General features: G+C 39.6%; 1 protein-coding gene across 2 annotated transcripts in view; it reads right to left on the bottom strand.

Annotated features, from left to right (window-relative positions):
* Positions 1-561: 561 nt before the first annotated feature.
* The window catches only part of JHY (junctional cadherin complex regulator), a 55338-nt gene continuing 33410 nt past the window's right edge, over positions 562-22489 (bottom strand). Inside the window, exons 5-9 of one of the 2 annotated variants that reach the window (XM_036887642.2) lie at positions 19234-19898; positions 15278-15572; positions 7010-7090; positions 6110-6238; positions 562-4475 (exon numbers count right to left, since the gene is read on the bottom strand). In XM_036887642.2, coding sequence (XP_036743537.2) covers positions 4278-4475; positions 6110-6238; positions 7010-7090; positions 15278-15572; positions 19234-19898 — 1368 coding nt within the window. In that variant the 3' untranslated portion in view covers positions 562-4277. Of the gene's footprint in view, positions 4476-6109; positions 6239-7009; positions 7091-15277; positions 15573-19233; positions 19899-22489 lie in introns of those variants that run through there. The other variant, XM_036887643.2, reaches the window with a different exon arrangement.

Raw genomic sequence — 22489 nt, 5'->3', positions numbered from 1 at the left:
ATCTTACCGTATCTTGCAATGTGCTGTTTCATAACACTTTGGGAAGGCCCCCAACTTCCCAGTTATTTCACTGAGCCAAAATTAAGTAACCAAGCATGAAGAATAGGAATCTGTAAGACTGGGAAGTAAAATAAATAAATGAATGAACAAACTGTCATCAAAACCTTTTGCTCTCCATTTACCTGATGTCTCCTTAGGGCATTGAGACATTTTATGTTATTCTCAGTACCTTTGAAAGAAAGACCTGTGGTTTTGCTTAATAAAGCTAGAGGGAGAGTGGAAACAAATACTGTACTTTGTCTGGAGGCAGAAAGGTAAGGGGCTAATTCTGAATATCAGATTCCTAGCTACTCTGAATCCTACTTCAGTGTATTTTAGAAAGTAGAATATCTAAATAAATATTTTACTAGGACCCATTTTCTCCCTTACTTTGCTTTTATGTATACAAATTTTGTCTATAGACAAGATAGACAGCTCCTTATAACCTGGGACGTAGAGGGAGTGAGACACTCTGAATAAACAAAATCCACAATAATTGAAAGGTTTCACTTTGTGCTACTGTTTTAAATCCTTCCCTCAATGGGAAAACAACTGAAGAGGCAAATGGAGCATTTGTGTATCTTTCTGTTTTTCTGTTTTAACCCGCTAGGAATAGAACTTAGGAAAACACACTTAGCATAGGAAGGAGAAGTCCTGTGGTCACCCTGTGAATACTTGAGGTTTGGACGAAATATGTATTATTCAAGATTTATTCTTTACTAGGAAAAGGTACTCTTAAAAAGGGCATATGTAGGAGAGCAGCCTTGATCTTCCCTTAAGAACTTTATATTTCAAATACTGCTTCTGGTATAATGGTAATACGTGTTTTAGAGAACATCTTGGAGAGAATTAGCTAAACTTGCCCTGATATGTGCAGACTGTCACCCAAATTCAACTCATTTCCTGCTATTTTTGAATAAGTAATTAAAAAAGAATCCCCCTGAGTTTACCTAGGCTGCTGTTGTAGACCATTTGCTATCAACTCAAAGTTCTCAATTAGCTCCAGTGTTGTTATAATTACTGGATGTGTTTTCAGAAAACTCCCAGCTAATAACTGTTGGGATGAAGTGCCGTTTCTCACTATAGGCTAAACTGTGCACGCTCCTCCTTGCTGTGATGTTTTGACAATGATTCATTAACCAATAATAAGGCCCTGATTGGAACTGTTAGACCTTGGTGCCTTTGCTGAGCTTACCATTTATCCTGTGCCTCAGTACTGTCTTCCCTTGAGTTGGATTTTAGATAACTCCCAAGAGACTCCTTACTACACGAAACAATACCACAAAGACAGCTGTCATTAAATTCAGCTGCTTATAAAAAGAAAAACAAAACAAAACAATAACAAAAAGAAAGCTCCCTCTAAGAGGATACTCCTGTTGGAAACTCAAGAATGAAAAACACTATAAGAGACTCTAATAAGAGGGAATGCATGGTTTAAAAGTCCTTTACACCAGTTCATTGAGATTAACCAGATTTGGCACTACATCTTTCAGTGGCATATATAACATCTGGTCAAATACAGACCTTCCATTATTATATCATTCAGGTGTAAAGTTCCTTGCTTTCTAAAGACAGATGGTTTTTACTTAAATATCTAAAACAGAAATACCATAAAAATTGGTCACTAATCCACTTGGGTCTATAAAAGACCGATATTGCTGCCTCTCGTAGTATTTACCTTAAAGGAGGGGCAAAAATGTTCTTGTCATTTACTGTTTTCTGTAGAATGTCTATCTGGTCTTAGTATTTTGGTAGCTGAGTGACTTTCCCCCCCAGGTCTTACCCTTGTGAGAGGACTCGGGACCAGCTGAAATCCTGTTTGATCCGTTCTTTGATTTCAACCCCAGCTTTTCAGCAAATATGTTGTATTTCTTTAGCCCAGATCATTTTAGATGCCACTAGTCGCTTTCAGTATTTGTTTACAATGAATTGTGATGTTCTAGAGTCATATATACTGGATGGTAAAGACTTGCTTTGGGAGTAAAGAGCCTATGAAATGTTGTTTGACATAACTGAATTTAACCTGTTTCAGCCGAGTGTGGGCTCTTGACGGTATGAGTTAAAATGATTGAAGGATTTTTACAGTGTTTAGGTTAACACAGAAATGGTTATGGGAAGGTTTTCAAATGTCCAAACTGAAACAGTATCTCCTTTATTGGTCAGCATCTGAGTTGCTTTGTCTCTTACAACTTGATCAATGTAGTAATAAAGTTCCCAGATTGTTCATGTTAACGTATAAATTATACAGTAATGCATATTTCTAAAAATGGGACTTAATGTCGGAAATTAGGTCCAAAATTGAAATTTGTAACAACTACATCATCCCTGCCCACAAAGAAAAGTAACTACCTCTTCCCACAAACTAATAATCAAATGCTGCTTTTCTTGTTATTGACTGATTGGAGTTAGACCTGCTACTCTTCCTTTTTCAGTAGGACTGATGGGCATCAGAATCACTTGACCTTTCTTGACCTCCATTTCTTCTTCTGAAAACTTGGCCAGTGAACAAGATAAACCCATTCTAAGCTCTAAATTCTTTTGCAATACTTGGATAGGAATGGAATACTAAAAGAATTTACCATGTCCTTTTAAATATGAAAATACGGAAATGTCTGTATGCATTATTTTATCATCCAGAGTAAATTTAAATTTAAGGCCATTTTGGGGGAAAAAAAATTCATTCTTGTGTTTCTAGAAAAGCCTTCACCATGTACCCTGAAGGGTCGTCATCTTATACAAATATACTTTAACAGCTTGGACTGTGATTTTTCTGAACTAACTCATGTATGATTTTCCAAATACCACTGAAACATGATTTGTCAGTTTACTATTTATCTTCAGATTCTTGTTATCTTTCTAGACTTTCCATTCTAATTGTCTCCAGCTTTAAGAGAAAGTTACGTATAGGCAGCTTTCATACCACACTGTGTATATGTAAAATGTGTATGACATAAGAGTAAATCTCCAAAGCTAGTCTTTATGCCACATGTATCGATAAAATATTTGCCTTCCATTATTGTTAAAACTGTCCACTTTAGGATATGGCTATCTAAGAATGCAATGCCCATTTAACACAAGCAAGTAAGAGAACATTAAATCCTTAAGGGGCATTATAATTTGCAATCACAATATAGGTATATAGGCCATGGGGAAAGCAGGACAGCATGGAGAAGAGACGTAGTAACTCTCTAGCATCTTACTGCGCAGATCGGCAGTGACTGCAATGGGGCTGGGGGTGAGGACTTGATAATACGGGTGAATGTTGAAACCACAATGTTGTTCATGTGAAACCTGCATAAGATTGTATATCAATGATACTTTAATAAAAAAAAAAAAGAAAACATTAAATCCTTCAGTAATTCTTTTAAGACCTGGAAATTTTACAATGTTCACTCAGTCTCAAAAGATAAGAAAATAAAATAGTTATTAATATTGACATTCAGTAATAAAATATGGAATGCTTTTGTCTTGCCTGATATTACTTTCTGTGTGAATGCACATATTTGGTAATATTTTAATATACTTGTGATTGCAAGATGCCCAACATATTTATGTACTTGGAGTGAGTAGCTTTGAGAAAGTGTATCTCTCAGAGTTGCCTGAATTGGGTGTTTCTGGACTTGTTGGAGGGTTTCTAATTAATGTCTCGATGCTCTGTTAGCACAACCTTGGGATTTGTTGTACTATAGTAGGTACATGTAGATGTACCTTCATTTTTTTCCCCACTTGTATATATAAACCCTTTGCTAAAAAGAGACTTTAGAAATATTTTGGAAATGTTATCTCAAAATACAGTGGTGATTACTCCAATTTGACTTCACTTTAGTAGAAATTGAAGTGTTGGTACTTTCTTTTTCTTATCAGGAAGGTCAGAGAGAAACACAAGTAGGTAAACTTATTTCTGGATAACTTCAAGGTTTTCATTATGCTAAGGATGGATAGTGATTGTTTAAGGAATCCAAAGATCTGATATAAAACCAAAAGGCTTTATTCCCTAGTTCTTATTTGCCCAGATTCTAACTGATTTGCAAATAAATTAAAACATTGATTTCTTCCTCAAAAGTAAAATATGGCACCATAATGTAATAGGGCCCCATATTAAATCCTGTACAAAGTGAGTATAGACTGCAGTTGAATGATGAAAACAGGTCAGCACTCTCCAAACAGAGAGGTTGGCTAGAGTTTCTTTTCTCCACGTCCATTCCTCGGGTGTGTTGGGTGTCCTGCACACATATTGTCTACACGATGTGAAGGACTTTGAAAGCAGCAACAGCCTGTTTTTCCCTTTCGTGTCTGCTCTGCAGTATTTCCAGCAGGGAGATTTCAGGTAAAGTGTCTTCTTTTCCAGCATAGGTTGGAGTGTTCTTTTCTTTTGATGTTTGACCAGTTAGATTTGAAGGTTTGGGTTTGGGGATGGTCTTAGCATATTCCAAAGCCTAAAAGCATAAAAACAAAATCTTACTTGAAATGCAAGGTGAGCCCTGGATTCTTTTAGTGAAATCTGGTCTTAGGAAATGTTTATTGGTGATAGACATAAAGACTGTTGCTGCAATAATGTACTAAGATGTGGATGAAAATGGAGATAAGATGGAAAATGCAAATAATACAGTATAACACAGTTTTAAGCAAAATAACCACACGACAATATGCTGTGAAAAAAAAGTTGAAAAATGCTATGTACAGTTGTGCCTTTGGATATTTTCTTTATAAAACTGCATTTTATTCAAGTGTTTGAAAATAGATTTCTCATGTGTTTGATCTATTTAGCTTCTGGCAGTCTTATTAAAACCAAACTTCTATTAAGGAGATGTTAACAGACCTTTCCTTCCAAAGAGGACTTGTTATAGCTTGAGACCAAAGACATCACTGTAGGTGATATAAAATTGAGTCTCCATTAGGTTCCATCAACTATACTTGTTCCTAGGCTCTTAGAACTTGAGCAAGTATTTATTAAATGTTGAAAATTATTTTTTCTTTTCTTGAGTATATCTATAGAAACCTGGAGACTGAAAAAAGACACTTTTCCCCCCAGTGATGTCAGTTCTGAAAGGCATTACAATAAAAATGAGATCACTAAATCTGATTTCTAAATCTGCCTGTATATCAGTTTTACATTTTCCTAAGAGTTTCTGGAAAGCTGGAATGGGAACAGGTAGGATATTTAGGTCCTGGTAGGGGCAAAAACTCCAAAATGGAAAATCTCCAGAACTCTCGGTGTGTGTAGGTGACTTTGGTAGGAATTTCTAATTATAGACTTGTTGCCTTGAATCTCTTCATGAGAAAATAATGGACTGGGGAGAATAGAAAAAAGTGGCACATGTGAACTCAACCAGACAGACTGAGATCTCCAAGGTCTGAGGAAGAAAGCCAACAAATGGAAAAAATGATAGTCTGTGAAAAAGAAAATGAAGTACAAATTCCTAAAAGCACCCAAGGGTCACTTGTCCCTCATGCAGAGGGTCCCATGTCCTTACTGGACTGAGGCAGAGACTTGCACTACAAAGCCTGGTGTGCCCGTGGAACAGATTTCATTCCCATCACGACTCAGCCGGATGACATCTGAGAGGGAGAATGTTCTGTACTTTACAAAATCATTTTTCTTGGATAGAGGAACTTATATATTACAATCCGTCGGGAAAAATGTTGGGGAAGAAACCTGAGAAAGATGAGGAAGTATTTTCTTTGACATGGGCAACCATAAATGGCAAAAAGTCTCTCATTTCTTTAACTTTATTTAACGGTAGAGAAGGAAATGAAGAGAGTCCATCAGGACTGCTAGTTTCTCCTCGGAAATCGCCTCATTATTCAGTTTTTATGTGTGAAACACTAGGGAGAAAACGTGTGGAAGACAAAAGACAGTAAGAGAGTTCAGGAAATAAAAGGCCAGCCTCATAGCCTTTTACACACATCGTCTGTGTGTGTGTCAGTTGTACATCAGTGTCTGAAGGACAGGTAGCTGCAGGGAAGGTAGTAACTAAAACATCCCATGGTCAAAACCTATGGGAAGTTAGTAAGTTAGGAGGGAACAAAGATCTCCTTTCAATGAACTACCCTGGGGGGGATGTGTTACCTTCTGCCGAGGGACGGCAGGTTTATTTTCAGTTTTTGCTGTTTGTGGCTTTGACAGTGTGGATAGCGCCTTCATGTTATACTGCTTCACTTGCTTTGCATATTCCTTCTGCTGTATTAACTTCTGCATCTGTTCAGAGAAACAAATTTACCATGACTCACAGGTCCTGCTGGATGCCTGTTCCCTGTTTCAAGTGGCATTAACTTTAGGGAGCCAGACATACTGTGCCGGCGGCCCAGGGGAGATGGTGCGGTGCCGGCAGTGGAATGGGGAAGTCAGCGTTCCCCCTAGAAATAGTCTTTCTCTGGAGGATCACTGCAATAGCACACCCGGTGTGCCCTTAACGGTGGCTAAATGACATTCCACCTCTTCTTTGTTGCATTTACCCAATTTATTTTCATTTTTGCTTCCAATTTTGAGCTGTACTCTCTTTTTATGCCTTGAGTGCAACTGCAGTTAAAACGCATTAGATGAAGATCTGTTGCTCAAGGTAAGAGAATAAAGTGGATGCACTTTTCATGGGCTGGGAAACTCTTACCCTGAGTGTCTTCTCTGTAGCTACTCTTCAAAATTACCCAGATAACTCTGTTGGGAAAGACCAACAACCGTGTAACACACATGCGTCTTTTCATGGGCTTGTATCCCTCTCTTCTGTTTGGGCCTTCAAGACTAACGGGAAGGTGGATACATAAAACAACATTGGCTACGTAGGTTTATTTTACGGTGGAGTGAGTGTCTGGGTCCCTATTACCGATGCTACTTCAGAAAGGGGAAGGGTCTCTATTCAGAGCGAGACATTTGAATTAGGGTTCTAGGGGTGGGGGGCATCTTTAAATGTTTCGGCTGAAAGACAGATGGACAAATCCAAGCCTGAAAACTGTGTGCGTACATCACACTCACTTTGTGTCTGATGGACTCGAGGTCAGGTCCAAGGCCGCCAAGCTTCACGTCTCTTTTCTTATAATCTTTCAGCTTGGAACTCTAAAAATACAAACACAGAGACCGTTTCTTTCAAGGACTTGTAGGCCCCCCTCCAAGTTGTCACAGCGCCTAAGAAAGGGAAGAAGGGAAATGAAGAGTCGAAGCCTGTGGGGACATTTGGAGGGTGGGTGCATTTCCAGACAATTCTTCCATTTTAAAGGTAGTGATTAGTAATAGTTTCTTTGTTCATCTGTAGCTGGTTAGCAGACATGTTTTGACTTTCCCACTCCTGCAATAAACTGAAATTCTGAAAATGAGAAATAAAAATCTTCAAGTGAGTAAAGTGCTGTTTTGTTGTTAACATTTTTAACATGACATATACTTTTCTACTTTGCATCTGCTGTTGCTATTATGTTTGGTTTTACACAGTTCACTAAATCGAACGATTTGTGTGGAGGAGGCAATCTAAATGAATCAGGTAAGCGCAGACCCTGTCTAGGGTGTCATTATTTTCAGAAGAAAGCAAACATTTGAGGTTTAAGAATCTAGGCAAGACCCACTGAGAAACTCATTTGATTCAGTGTGATCTTGGATATTTTAAGGGTATAAATTTTATGTGATAACTCTTCTTAGTACTGCATATTTAAAGGGACAGTAACAATGTGACAATTTAATTATTAGATTCTGACACTTGAGCACAATAATGGGCAGGAAAACACCAATGCTCTCCTGGCTGCAGCAGAGATTAAGCTCTTCCCCAAACTGCTGATTTTGACATTAAAACTGATGTTATGATGCTACTTTGCTGCTTGGTGGCAGACGCCCTCGTGGGGGATACCAGGTCCTTTTTTCTTGGTATTTGTGAGTTCATTTGGTTTCCTTCCTTGGGAAGGGTAGGAAGGACACTATCAAAGAGATGGCTGGATGACAGTAATTATCACAGAGTGGAGAAAGAGCAATACTGACGAGGCAGACAGGTCTGTACTAACTGCATGGTACCACCTGTCCATATGCTAATGACAAGGCTGGGCTTTTTTCTAAATTTTGAAGCTTCTTATTATGTTAAGTCCTAAGATATATAGAATATCTAATGTGCCAAAGTTGGCAGAGATAGTCCAGAGACTTAAAAAAAATTTTTTTCATCATATTAGGTATAGTTACTATATATAACTCCCCAATCTTATAAGTGAACTGCTGTAGATACAAAGTATACAGAGTTATACACATTGTTATCAACTGTTCCAAGAATGTGTTCTTTTCCAACTGGCTTATTTTGAGTATACAGAGGTCATACTAGTTAGCTTCTCCATTGCCATTTTCCACTGTAGAGGCTCAGAGTCAAATACTTTTTTTCCCCAGTGCTTAATTCTGGCCCAGGAGGTGTAAGTGAAAGTTTGCCTGGGTAGATAGAGGATGCATCTTGGGCAGCTTTTGTTCAGGCTAGTGCAGCCCCTCCCCCTTCCCTTTTTCTTGCCTGGAATGTGGATGTGATTCCTAGAGCTGCAGCAGCTATCTTGTAGCCAGGAATGAAAAAGAACAAGAGAATCATACAAATACTGGTTCTGATGTTTTGAGCTGTGGAACTACCAGTGCTAACAACTACCTACTTGTGGATTAATTGCATTTATATACAAGAAGAATGAACCCATATTTTTGAAGTTGCTTTAAATAGTAATTATGTGACTTGTAGGTGAAGGCAATGTTTTTGACATCTAGTCTTTAAAGGGTCAAAATCATGTGTTACGTAGGCAACACTGCAAGGATAAAGAGTTCTGTAAAAATTTGTAAATAGAGTGAAAAATTTATAGTCAAAACTCTTTGCATTTTATTCTGAAAGGTGAGAGATCCTTTTTAAAATAAATCTTTGGACTAAATCATTTAAAAATTATTATTAAATTATATAGAAGAAACATTGTCCATTGAAGGCCTTTCAAAATCATAAACCTCCTTTGAGAAAGCAATCACCTATAGCCACTATCCAAAAGACAAGAAATAACAAGTGTTGGTGAGGATGTAGAGAAATGGGAACTCTCCTACACTGTTGGTGGGAATATCAGTTGGTGCAGCCTCTGTGGAAAGCAGTGTGGAGGAATCCCCCAAAACTAAAAATAGACATACCATTCGACCCAGTAATTCCACTTCTAGGAATTTATCTGAAGAAAACAAAATCCCTGCTTCAAAAAGATATACGGACCCCATGTTTATCACCACACTATTTATAATAGCCAAGATATGGAAGCAACCTAAGTGTCCATTGGTAGATGAAAAGATAAGGAAGATGTGGTACATATACACAATGGAATATTATTCAGCCGTAAAAAGAGAAGAAATTCTGCCATTTGCAGCAACGTGGTTGGACGCTAGAGGGTCTTATGCTGTGAAATAAGCCAGGTAGAGAAAGACAAATGTCATGATTTCACTTATTTGTGGAATATAAAAACAAAGCAAAACAGACCGAACAGAGCAGCAGTAGGCTCACAGACACGGAGAAGTGACTAAAGGTTACCAAGGGGGAGGGCACAATAATTCACTATCACAATATAAATTGGTTAAGGGGATAGTAATCCAGCATGGAGAATATAGTTAGTGATTCTGTAACATCTTTCTATGTTGTAGTTACCATACTAGAGGGGGTGAGGATTTAATAACATGGGCAAATGCTGAACCACTGTATTGTACATATGAAACCAGTATAAGATTATATATTAACTAACCATACTTCAATAAAAAATTACCTAGCAAAACCACTATAGCTGTTCTTGCTCTTTCTGGCTGTTCATATTTTTATAATACTATGTGCTATGAATTATGGTTTTTTTGACTGAGCATTTTAGCATTACACTGCAATTTCTTGTCTAAATTTTTTTCAAAAATGTGACTTTTATGCATAATATTCTATTATACATAAAAGTGGGACAAAATCACAAGCACATGTAAGGCCATTACGGACACTTCCACAGGCAATGTATAAGAATGCCCTATGTAGCCAAACCTTGATTACGCTGGGTGTCATCACATTTAAAAATCTTTAAAAATTTTTAATAGGCGCGTGAATTCAGCAGACATTTGCAACTGCAAATTTGTTCTTTGTGTTGAATGTGCCATCTGCACCATTGTTTTGTAATCACTAAGTTGCCAAAGTAAACCAGTAACGAAAAAGGAGAACCCCACTCATATCCAAGTCATAAATCCAATGTGTTGAAAACTGAGGAGGAAGAAATGATCAGAGCACAGAAATCACATCCTTGGTCTGAAGGAGCATAACTGTAATCCTTGCACTGACTCACAAAAGATACACTGTAAAACACGAATAATCGCTCCCTGCGCCCAGGCGTAGTTGTTACTATCATGTGGGATAAACATCTTGGCTGTCATAGAAAAACAGACCTGAGCGTCTAGCATAACATCCGGATTCCAAGGGAAGAGTGTGGCCCAAAGCGGCTACGTCCAAGTGCCACTGAGCCCTTTACTGGAAAAGCTGCTTCTCGCAGAGACATTTCTCAAGGGAGAAAAATTGTTCTGGGGAAACTGGCAATGAAAAATCCTAGATTTACTTAAGTTTGCCTCAAGGAATCTGGATCGGATCTCAGCACTGTAATTCCGTTTGATCTCTTTCCATTAAAAGTCTTTTTAACAGCTTTACTGAGATACAATTCACATACCGTAAGATGCATCCATTTGAAGTTGTACGATTCAGTGGTTTTTAGTTGTATATTCATTAAGTTGTACAAACCTCGCCACAATCCAATTTTAGCACATTTTTAGCACCTTAAAAAGAAACCCATACCCATAAGCAGTGGCTCCCCACCCCCCCCAACCTCCAGCCCTAGGCAACCACTAATCTACTTTCTGTCTCTTCAAAAGGCTTTTATAGTAAAATAATCCCTAGAATTTACTTTGATTACCTCTCCTTTTGGCTGTTACAAGACTAAAAGGTCACAATAGCACAGTTCCCCCACCCCCCACCCACCAATTAAATCAACAGTGATAGTCTGCTTGGTCTCCAAACCCGAGGAGAAAATATTCATATACTCATGTTCTTAACAAATCCCTAATGGGGGTCACTGCTAGTCTTTGCATAAGGTGAACACAGACTGACAACCAACCCTGGCACCAGCCGATGATCGCTGAGACCAGACCCACCCCTCTGGACTGGTGTTCACCCTCCATCGCTTTAGCGGAGGATAACATAGGACTATGCTGATAGAAAGGTTCTGCCAGTAATTAATCACACTTCTTCTCTGGCTAGATTTTTATCCTAAACCTGGGGACAAAGTGTGCCTGAATTGAAACTGACACTGACTGCCCTGTTTCAACTCTCAAATGTTGTACTCTGTTGTGTGGCCGCTGCAGGGTTTTTCTCCAGAACATTCCTCAGATGCGTAAGTGTGAGAAACTTACTTAAAAGCAGGACACACACACACAAAAAAAACAATGCCCCAAATACTGTGGAACAGCAAGTGAAGGAAATTTGCTCTGTGGTGGCTAAACTTAATCCAAATAAACCTCTCCTTAGAGGCAGTCAAGCAGCAATACCCAGATTGTCTGTGACAATAAACACACGAGTTAATTACTGCAGCTCAGCTCAACACAGCTGCCCAACAGCTCCTTAAGCAGTTATTTTGTGGCGAGTTGTGATAGATATTTCTATACTGTTTATCATCCCTTGGTCTGTGTTAATCTCTTATTGCCTGATGACTGGATTTAATGGTAAGGACAATGCTTAGTATTCATGAATCAGTCACAACAGAACGGCCGGGACAAGGGGGACTGGTGGTTGGGCCTATTATCTTTACAAATCCTCAAATTTTTAATGTGATTCAAGTCGATTCCCTTGGAAACCACGAGATTGGCCGTGACTAGCAAATGGGCATGACCTGGATAATGATTCCCTCTGTCTGGGGCCCCAGCTACCTGCCGTCCTATACAAATAGCTCCGTTCTAAATCACTTCAGCTTCTGGAATAGCTTAAAGGACAAAGAGAGCTGCTATGTATGTGTTAGATGTAGGTTGAAGCTGTTGGACCGAGAGAATGGATACATATGGATTGTCACATTCCTGAAAGACAGCAGAAAGGAGGCAGATTTTTCAAGTTGGGAAGCGGGTGTGGAAAGCAGTCACTGGAAGTCCTCTTTCTCCCCCTTCCCTGCCCTCTCATGCTCCTAGATTTCTGGTGACACACGCTGGGGCAGCAACCTCTACCTTCTGACTGTAGGGCATGAATTCAAATGACTACAAGGAGGAAGGAAAAGGAAACTAATTTTGTTGATGTCTGTTTTTCGCTGGGCATTAAAGTAACACGATTCATTATTTCATGTAATTATCGCACCGAATCTACAAAATGAAAACACTCTGAGCATGAACGCAAGGAAAGAGGGGCTCAGATGAATTAATAATTTGCCCAAGAGACAAGTCAGAGTCTGTCTTGTAACAGAAACGTTTGGTGACAGAGCTGAGACGAGGACTTGGGGATGGCTGAGTCTGTGACTTCCACTAAACCCTGCTCACTAAGATAGAGTTTGAGAGCTTGCACTTTCCACAACAATCCACAGTTGGCAAGAACCCTGTCCCAGAAGGTCCTCTTCAGGGGTGGTGTGTTTGAGCCATTTTTAGGTCCTGTAACCTGGAAGTTCTGGAGGGAACAGGCCACTCTCACTCTTGACGTGTTAGTTCCAAAGCTCTGAATGATTTCCATATAGAAATACCAATATGCATGGTGTCTGGCTTCTTAGTCTATACAGACTCTTAGTTTATAAACTACTGGAGGGCAGTGCTAATCATGTTATGGGGTAAATGAATGACAGAATTTCCAGAATTTCCTGCCAAGGTTTAGTTCATTTCGATAGGTGTTGATCACTGCAGAGCCTCCCAAAGATCTGGGCCAAGGGGGGAGAGAAAACGGCCATTCTCTGCTCTGGTATGTGATTGGTCTGGCGTCTGCCTGTCACCAAGGACTCACCAATGGAGTTCCTCCGGGAAGGGGTGGATGGGAAGTAGGGAGCACCCAAGCGGTGGAGCGTGAACCCCGGCCTGAGGAGATGGACAGTGCTGAGCCTGGCCAGCAAATTCAAGCAAGTTGTTAGCAATAAAAATGGTTTCTCCCAACCTACCCTTTCCCTTGACTTACTTTGGTTTCACCGGTTTCATAGCAGATTTGCCCCAGGCTGGGAACACCCTTCCTCCTGGACCTACACATGCCTCAGAAGCTAACCACCCTGTGATGATGTGTCTGGAAAAAGAAGTTTCTTGTGATCTCAGAAACACATTTCTCCTTATTTAAGTGAAACTGGGCGTTATCCCAGCTCCAGCTATCGGTGGTTTCCACGCCCACACAGGAAGTGATGACCTCAGCAAAATGGAGCGCATGAGGGCGTGGAGTCAAATGAGCAGTGGAGGGCCCTCCGGTGGGGTATGTGAAGGCTTGGAGCTCACGGACAGCAGGGCGACGAGTGAGCTGAAGACCGGGGTCCTCAGGCCCCCAAACGGAGCTGCAGGGCGAAGGGTCCATATCCACCAACCTTGAGGTTGTAGCTCAGCCCCATGCCAGTCCTAGATTTCTTCTCTTTGATATGAATAAAGCCCCTCTTCAAATGACAAACAAGATCCTCTAAGACCTGGCCTTTACCCTTTTCTCTACCTGCATCTCTTAGCACCCCTACCTGCCTGTTTCAGTCATACCAGAACTTCTGGCAGCTCCCTGTGTGCATCCTGTTGCCTCAAGCTTCAGAATAGCTGCTCACGCTGTTCCCTCAGCCCGGGGTTTCCTGTTTTGTTAACTCTTGCTCCTTGTCTAAGACTCAACTCAGAATTATCTCATGAGGCTCTGCTTGACCCTCCCGCCCCTGCCTGGTTGGGATGTGTCGTCCTCTGTGCTCTGTTGTGCAACCCTTGTCAACATCTTTTAAAAATTCTTTATTGTAATATTATATGGTAGCCATTTACATGTGTGTCTTCCCTGGCTCCACATTACTGCAAGCTTCTGGGGAAGGGCCATGGCTCATTCTCTTGACATCCTGGCACCTACCATAATTCCTAGTAAGAATTCAACAAATGTATGTTGGATTGAACTACGGCTGCATCCCTAAAACTGCCCTATAGTGGATGTCCCCTTGGACGGAGGCACTCATTCCCCCACTGCTGGTGGTGTAGTCTGCTGTGAGTCCCTCCTAAGAACTGCCTTCTGCCAAGTGGAGCTGCTATGCTCAGTTACATGCCTTCCCCAGGGGCAGCCAATAGCCAGTGGTGGGGGTGCAAAAGCCTGGGTGCCTTGCTCTGAAGGGCCACACCAACTTCAGAACCCTCAGGGGCTTGGCCAAGGCTTCTATGGTACCGACATCACAGTGCACCTGTCTCTCAGCCAGCCCCCTCACCCCCTTACAGGGGTGCTTCCCGAAGCACTCTTCAATAAACCTCAGTCTGTTCCTGGGAAAAACCCAGCTCACCACGGCCTGTTGCTTCTACCAGGCGTTTCCCTGCTGCCCTATAAAACAATGCATTTTCCTTACTATTTGACATTAGAAGCAAGTGTTCTTTCCTGAGGGGTTTGTTGTTAGTTTTTTGGAACAGTAAATACGTAGGACTTAACAAGCTTCCTTCATTTCTTCTGCAAAGATTCCACTTTACCACCTCTCTGCCCCATTTCCCTTATTTCACCTGATAGACCCAATGGGAAAGATTGGAGGGCACCAAGGTGTTTGTAATGGTGAATTTTACTGTGGATAAAGAACTCAATAGAAGATGAGGCAACATTTCAGAGGAAAGCTCGGTCATTGGCCATCCTGGGTAGTTCACTGCAGGAGCTGAGGTGAGGTTAGGATGAGGGGACTGTGGTGCATGGTGGGGACATGCAGTGGCCACAGGGGCTTTTGCTCGCTTACTCTACTTGCCCTACTCTTGGACATGAGAACGTACCTGGGGGACTCAGCCCAGCCTCAGAGTGTGGGCAGCTTTTCTGAGGGCATGATGTTTACACTGGCGGCCGGCAGAGGACCGACAGAGACCTTCCCTGAGATGATGCAAAAAGGAGGTAGATACGGGCATTCCTGGCAGTACCACCTTCTGGGAGGAAGAAGAGGGAAATTCCAGGCAGCTGTGGGGACTTGAGTAAAGAGGATCCTCAAGGCCACCTGGCTGCGGTGGCAGCTCAGGAAGGACATCCGACTCCAGGGCCATATGTAAGGGGAATGATGTGAAGGTCCATCTGTGTCATCAAAATTAAAAGGTTACTTGGAAAAATGCCTTTATTACCTTAATGCTGCTGCTTTTCCTAGGCTTTTTTCCTTTTTCCAGTTGAAGCAGATAGCCTTCGGAATTGCTACGACTCATTTTCATTTGGTTTCTTTGGCTTCTCTCTGGACTGAGGTGGGATTCACTTTCTACCCTGGACAATATAGGTGGGAACGTGACGCCGGGTAAGGGCCCTTCACTGGGCTGCACCTCAGTCAGGTGCAGTAAGGCTTGCTGGTGCTGCTCCATAATCTGCATGAGCTGTGACTCTGGAGAAGCTCCTACAGGTTGGCTGTCAGAGGAAGAATGGAATTTCCTGAAAGGAAAAACACACACACACAAATCTGTTAATAAAACTTAGATACGTAAGACTTCTAGCAGAAAAGTCTTTATGAATTGGATGTACTTACCATCCCCCACATCAAATGAATGAACTTCAGCTTAATCTTTTCATAAATACATTAGTTTCTTTTCTTAAATTCCTCCTGTTATTTTTTCTTTTAGATATTCTAGCTCTTATTTAGAACTGTCAGTGCATTCAGAATAGGAAAACCCACCATTTTGAAAAAAATCGAAGACTTTCCCACTACAAAATACCTGAAAATGTTGGGGTAACTTAAATGTCCTTTAAAATACATAGTTGAGTTTGTAAGTGAAGCAGGGACTCTTCACAGAGCAAAAACAAATATGAATTAAGACTAAAGCAGATTTTGGACAAAGCCGAAGCTATCTGTGTCTCTTTGTGGGAGTTTTGGACCCAACGGCTTGAGTCCTAACATTTAACACTGGTATGGGATATGTGAGATCTTGGCCATGTAGAAAGGTTGTGACCCAGGATGAGCTACATCCTCTGTAAAAGGGTAGATTAGTGAAAAACTCAGTTTCCAGCCATGAGAAACAACAGCATACCTCCCTGTCTCGGTCCAAATTGGAAAAAAATTTCCCATGAATTTCTATTCAGGATTCAAATTTACCTTATGCACATACTCATGGAAATCCAACACCAGGAAATTAACATAAAAATGATCCTGAAGAAGGAATACTTCTCTGTATATGGCAGAAGCAAATATAAAAATTATCTGGAGGGATATACTCTTATCTAAGCCTGCCTAGGTTTCTACAGACAAGATGGCTGAACATAAGCTCACAATCCAAAATTCTAGAACATATGAGGAAAGACTGTACCAAGTATGAGAGTCGGCAGACACACGTGCACACCCACAAAGGAGGAGATTTCTAAGAACTTCAGATAATAGAATATTAGATAGTATTCATAAAGTAAGCATAAAGACAAGAAAGAAGAAATCAAAGCCCTGAGAAACATTTTTAAAAAAAGAACTGGAAGGTTTTAATCAGGACTAAACAGAAATGGTAGATATAAAAAATAACATCGTTGAAATTTACACCTCAGTGGGTTGATCAAGAGCATATTGGACACAGCTGAAGAGAGTTATAACACTGGAAAACTTAACTGGAGGAAATTTCTCAGAAACACAGAGGTAAAAGAAGGAATATAAGTTAAAAAGACATGGAGTCTAGAGTAACACAATCTAATATACATTTATTTGGTGTTCCTGGAGGAACAATAGAGTAAATTTGGGAAATATAATATTCAAAGGGAAAATGGGTAATAACTTTCCAGAAGTTGAAAGAAATGAATCCTCAGATTAAAGGATCACAGAAGAATCACAAACAAGATGAAAAGTTTCATATCAGTGAGATATGACATTTCAATGAGACTGCAGAACACCAAAAACAAAGGAGAGACCTTGAAACCAAGAGGAAAAAAAAGACAAAAACAAAAGGAATAATAATTATATTGACAAAAGATTTTTCAAAGAAACACAGAAATGGGGATAAAAAATGATGTTTTCAAGGAGTTTATTTACCAAGTTAAACTATAGTTCAAGGTAAGAGAGTAAAGGAATTTCAGTTAAGTTTACCAGTGACACATACTTGCTGAGAGCCTGTCAATTATCTACTTCAGGAAAAAAGAATGTTAGTCAAAAGACATTGATTAAACAATTAGTTAAATCTAAAACATCATTGACTCTATATAACAACAATAAAAGCAATTAATTTTGGAGATAGTGCTGGACAAAATGCTGGGCAAAAATAATTACATATAACAGTAAGGTGCTTTAGAACAACCCATTGGTTTTGAATATGTTCTGGAGGAGAATAAAAATATTAATTGAACACTGGCCTAGTTAAGTATGCAAGTTAAAAGAAATAGATAACATGTATTTCCAAATTAGAGGGAAAAAGTAACAAAGAAATCTATTAGTTCAATAGAAGATACTTCTTAAAAAAAAGTATACAAAAAAATAGAGTGATTAGAAAGGGCAAACTAAGATAGTAGAAATAAATCCAAATATATGAGTAACACAGTAAATGTGAATTGTTTCAAGTTGAAAATCTCCCCACGAACAACAAAGCAAAGCCAGACACACATGACATAGTTTTACAGAAAAATTCTATGAAACCTTCAAGTCATAGATAATTCCAATTGTATATAAAAAATTTATATCCAGGGAATGTAAAATGGGGGAGTATTCCCCAACTTATTTTATAAGGCTGGTATAGTTTTGATAACATATCTAGATAAGGCCAGGGACAAATAGGAAGATTTTAAGCCAGGCTTACTTCATGCATGTCAATGTTAAGTCCACAAATTTGATTTGTGCTAACAAATCAAATCAATTTATTAAAAATACAGTACAAGTCGAGTTAATCCTAGGAAGAAAAGGATGGTGTAACATTAGGAAATCTGTTAATATATTTAGCCACATTAAAGGACTAAAGGAAAATTTTTAATTGGTGCAGAAAAAAATATTTGATACAGTTCCCATTTTTGAGGAAAGTTCTTTATAAATGGAATAGGAATAGGAGTAAATTTCCTATCTCCCCTCCCTAGCTACCAAAAATTAAATATTATTTCTAACGGTAAAGTTGTTAGTACTCCAAGGTCAGGAAAAAAAGACAAGGATGCCTACCATCTATCACTATCTCTTCTAGAAAGTGAACTCTGATTCCATTTATATGAACTTCTTACATATATGGAATGTATGTTCCATACTTCCGGGTGGCACATGTCTTCTGATCAGTTCACATGTGTAAAACTATCTCCCTACTTTGAATGGTACTTACCATGCATCACACTACTCTTGTATCTTCTCTAGAACCAGAGCATTTTTTATTCAGCACATATCAGGTGTGCAATAAACACATTTGATTAAATGGCATTAAGAAATGTCCCCTGAAGGGATCTTGTAAATAACTCTTTTTTTATGATTATAGAAGTAATACACCTACATTATAGGAACTTGAGCAATTCAGAAAGTATGAATAAAAAATTAAAAATAACCCCAATGTCTCTTGCCAGACATAACCACTAATGACATTTTGGTGCATGTCTCTTCTGTACACATTTTAGCATAGTAGGTCTCCTTACGTGTAATTTTATACCTTACCATATTCTTCTTGCAGAAGCATTTCCTCATAACCAGAATATTTTCATGGTTACATGATTTGCATATCATAATCTACCTAAACATTTCTGTATAGTTGGTTTTGTGTTGTCATTTCTGTAAATGATATTTTTGTGCAGACATATTTTTCTGTGTTTTAGATTATTTTCTTAGGATAGGCCATGACGGTATTGCAGACAATTTGTTTCCTCCAGACATTACTTGTAATTCAAAATATACTCAAACTGATCTTTTTTGACTGGGTCCCTCTGTCTGGGGGGTCTCCTTCCCACTTCTGGTTTAACTACAGTGGGAAAAATAGAGGAGACAGGGAAAAAGAAAAGAAATGTGTCAAAAGTGGATTATTTCAGGCAGAAACCAGAGCCAATGACATTGTTAGGTGGCTTTCTCCTCACCCATGAACCCCCTTTCCACCCTCCCTCTCCTGTCTGTCTCCGGCAGTTTCTTATTTCTCTAGAAAACCCCTTGAGAAAAGGGAATTCTTACCATAATATTTCTAAATTCTTATACTTTGTCTCAGAATAAGTCTGTTTGGGTTGCTTCTTATTTTCAGTCGATCCACTGACATTGATGCTGGACACAGAATGCAAGCCCTTCCGGCTCAGGGGCACCTGTCTCTTAGGAAGTTCATTAACGTAGTTCAAGTCCATGTTGGAAAGAGTGTTGATGTGTGGCTGCTGGTATGAAAATCTTTTCTCTTCTTGGTCTTTATGTCCTCTTTCTGTATTACCATTCATCACCGAGTGATAACCAGTAGAGTTTTTATATAATGCCTTGTCAGAAGCCTGTGGTGGTGGAATGAATTTACTGGAGGTGACTTTGGGATTCTGGCTCCGGAGAGCACGTGAGTACTGCAAGTCATTGCGAGGGGCATTCATGATCACAATTGTTTCATGCTTTACGGAAGTATCAGTAGGCTTATTTTGATTTTGTTGCTGTCTGGGAGTGCTGTTCTGGTTTCCTTGGCTGACCACCAGCTCTTCAGTCACCAAAGACTTCAGGCCAGGCTGGTGTTTATGCAGTTTTTGGATCTTGTGCTTCGCTGGTCTTCTGGAAGGTTGCTGGCCATTGCTTGGTTCAGATGACTGCCCTCTTGGTAGTACACTGCTTGATTTTGCAGTTTCATATTGAGACCAGGATTCCTGGTAATCCTAAACAAAATACTTTTGGTTAATGTAAAGTTAAAAGGTTGGCACTCTTCACAAATTTTAAATTAGTGTTTTCCAAAGTGGGAGTGGAGACTTCTGGAAAGGTGCCCACAGACTTAAAAAAGACATGCAAAGAGTTCAGAGGGTCCTTTCCAAATTTCAGGCAATGTGAGGGTGATTCTTCCTGGCAATTTCAGATGGTGGATGTTCTAGAAGAAATAGAGCACTTAGAATGGGCTTTATATTCAGGGCAGGTTTTTGACTTAAAAGGTCATAAAATTAAATGTGACCAAATGAGAAAATGAAGCTTTACCTCTAAAGAGCTGCATCCAGAGAAAGTGCAAGTCTACATCAAAATGTGCAAGCTTATTTTGACTAGACAAATGTTTTTAAAAAATCTGAACTAGAAAGAACATCAGTGATTTGGCTTACCCAACAGCCAAGTACAATTTAGTATGAAATACAATTCAGATTATCAAGGTTTATTACTCATATAGGTTAGAAGCTAGAAATGATCTCTTCAGATGAGACAAATTAGATTTTATTCAGGGGATTATAAAATTGTCTCTGCTGTGATACGACATCTGTGAAACCACAAGAGTTGTTTTGCTTCTGTTCCTTAATGTGGCCAGCACTTAGGCAATCAAACATCTGCGGGAAATATTTCAATTTCTGAAGTCTTTATGCTTTTCAAATTCTTGTAACAATAAAATATACTCCTGGTATAGTAGATACACTATGTATCTAGGTTGTGCTAAGCCAGTTAGACGTATTTTCCAAGGAATAAAGCACTCATTTCTTTGTGAAAAACTATCTGAGTCAAGAGGCCTTTGGAAAGAATGATTAAATGCTTACTTGAAACAGTAAAATGATGATATGCATCAGTGGATTATAGTTCTTCCTTTCGGAAGACAAATGTAAAAAGACCTCTGTGGCCTATATCTGTACAATGTTAATTGAAAAATGCAGGTTCCCTTAGTCATTTGAGAAAAAATTCTGGAAGTGAACAAACCCTGATTTTGCTCATACTGTTGTAGCTTTGCTATGGAGAATGATCAAATTACTGCAATGAGTTCAAACTTGTCTTACACTTTTCTGATATAATGGCTAGGGCTCCTCTTAAATGACTATTTCTATAAATTTCTATAAATAAATGGTTTTCTAATTCTAATGAAATCTCATCATGATAAGGTTGAGATTACATTTAAAACAGTAATACACAATATTACTGTTTATATGAGATTTTTTAAGTAAGAATGGCTTATCATTTGAGCTTCAGAGTATGTTCTCCTTAGAATTTGAGCTTTCTGAAGGATTGGCCAGGTTCTGGTTAGCATCCCTAAACTTTGAATTTTTACCTGAAGTGCTCTAAGAAAGAAAAATTTCCTTTCCTGTATTTCAGTTAAAAAACGTTCTTCCTTCTATGCAGTCTGAGCTGCATAGGGGAAACGTGGGCAGGAAGGCTCCGCAAATAGATAAGCCCTGGAGCACCCTTCCCTGTAGAATGTCCAGACAAAAACGTTTATTTTATAATCTGATAGGTGTATTCATGAAACACAGTAGCTCTTTCCATGGCTGCCATTACTGTTCATGAAGGCCAAAAAAGAGCCACCTTTGCTAAGATCTGAAGTACTGATGCTGACAATGTCATTTTTTTTTTCAATATTTGTACAGCCTTCTAATTGCTAGAAAAATAAGTGACCAGGAACTCTTTTTCTGCTGACACCCACCTGTACATGTCCCAGCTGTCTCTTCATTCCCACCATAAAAGAAAACAACCTATCAGGAATTTTTTTCCCTTGGGCACCAGCCCTGAAATCTTGGTTACCACTTGGTTTTAATCACGTTACACCTTTGCTGCTGACAGTTCAGATTACAATAATTCCCTTCACAGGGCGCTTTGTCAACAAGGCCAAGGACCCATCATTTTATGAAATTTCAATTGTCTCAAGTGTTAAATCCGCTATTCATATAAATATAAGTGCCCAGAGATGGCATTTCAGTCCCCAGAAAGGAAGGCATTTATGGGCTTGATGTGATTTCTCTCACCTCCCAAGCAGGCTCCTTGAGACCTGTGGTTTACTGAAGATTTATTTCCCTATAATTGAGGCATCAGGTGTCACTTTTTAGGTCGCAAGACGGGAGTTCCCTGAAGTTAATATACAAAGCCATTCTCAGGCTATTTAATCTCCATCAGCACGGAGATCTTCTATTTCATCTCGCTCTCACTGGGGTTCTTTTGTTATCAACACTCACAATCAGTCCACACTCTGCACACTCAGAATAACTGCTTAATGGCCGTAGGTTTTCCGGGCACACACAGAGTGGGGTACTTTGCCTGGAGCGTTAGCATCAGGGAATCTTGATGCCTAATGCCGGGATGGTAATTTCTTAGTAAGACCCATTCTTAGTTATTAATGTTCTTTCGTACTGTGCCATCCGAGGGAAGTTTGCCCCCGGCCCTCAAAAGGCAGCGTCCAGCTGTTTACGGCTTTCGTCTGCGTAAGGAGAGGGGCGATAGCATGCTCTGATCTCAACCAAGAAATTTGCCTGCTGCAAAACAAAAGCCATTCTTGCTCAATTAGTTATACTCT

This window comes from Manis pentadactyla, chromosome 13 (assembly GCF_030020395.1).
Source record: "Manis pentadactyla isolate mManPen7 chromosome 13, mManPen7.hap1, whole genome shotgun sequence".
Taxonomy (NCBI): Eukaryota; Metazoa; Chordata; class Mammalia; order Pholidota; family Manidae; genus Manis; species Manis pentadactyla.
This window is presented reverse-complemented; position numbering and strand designations above follow the sequence as displayed.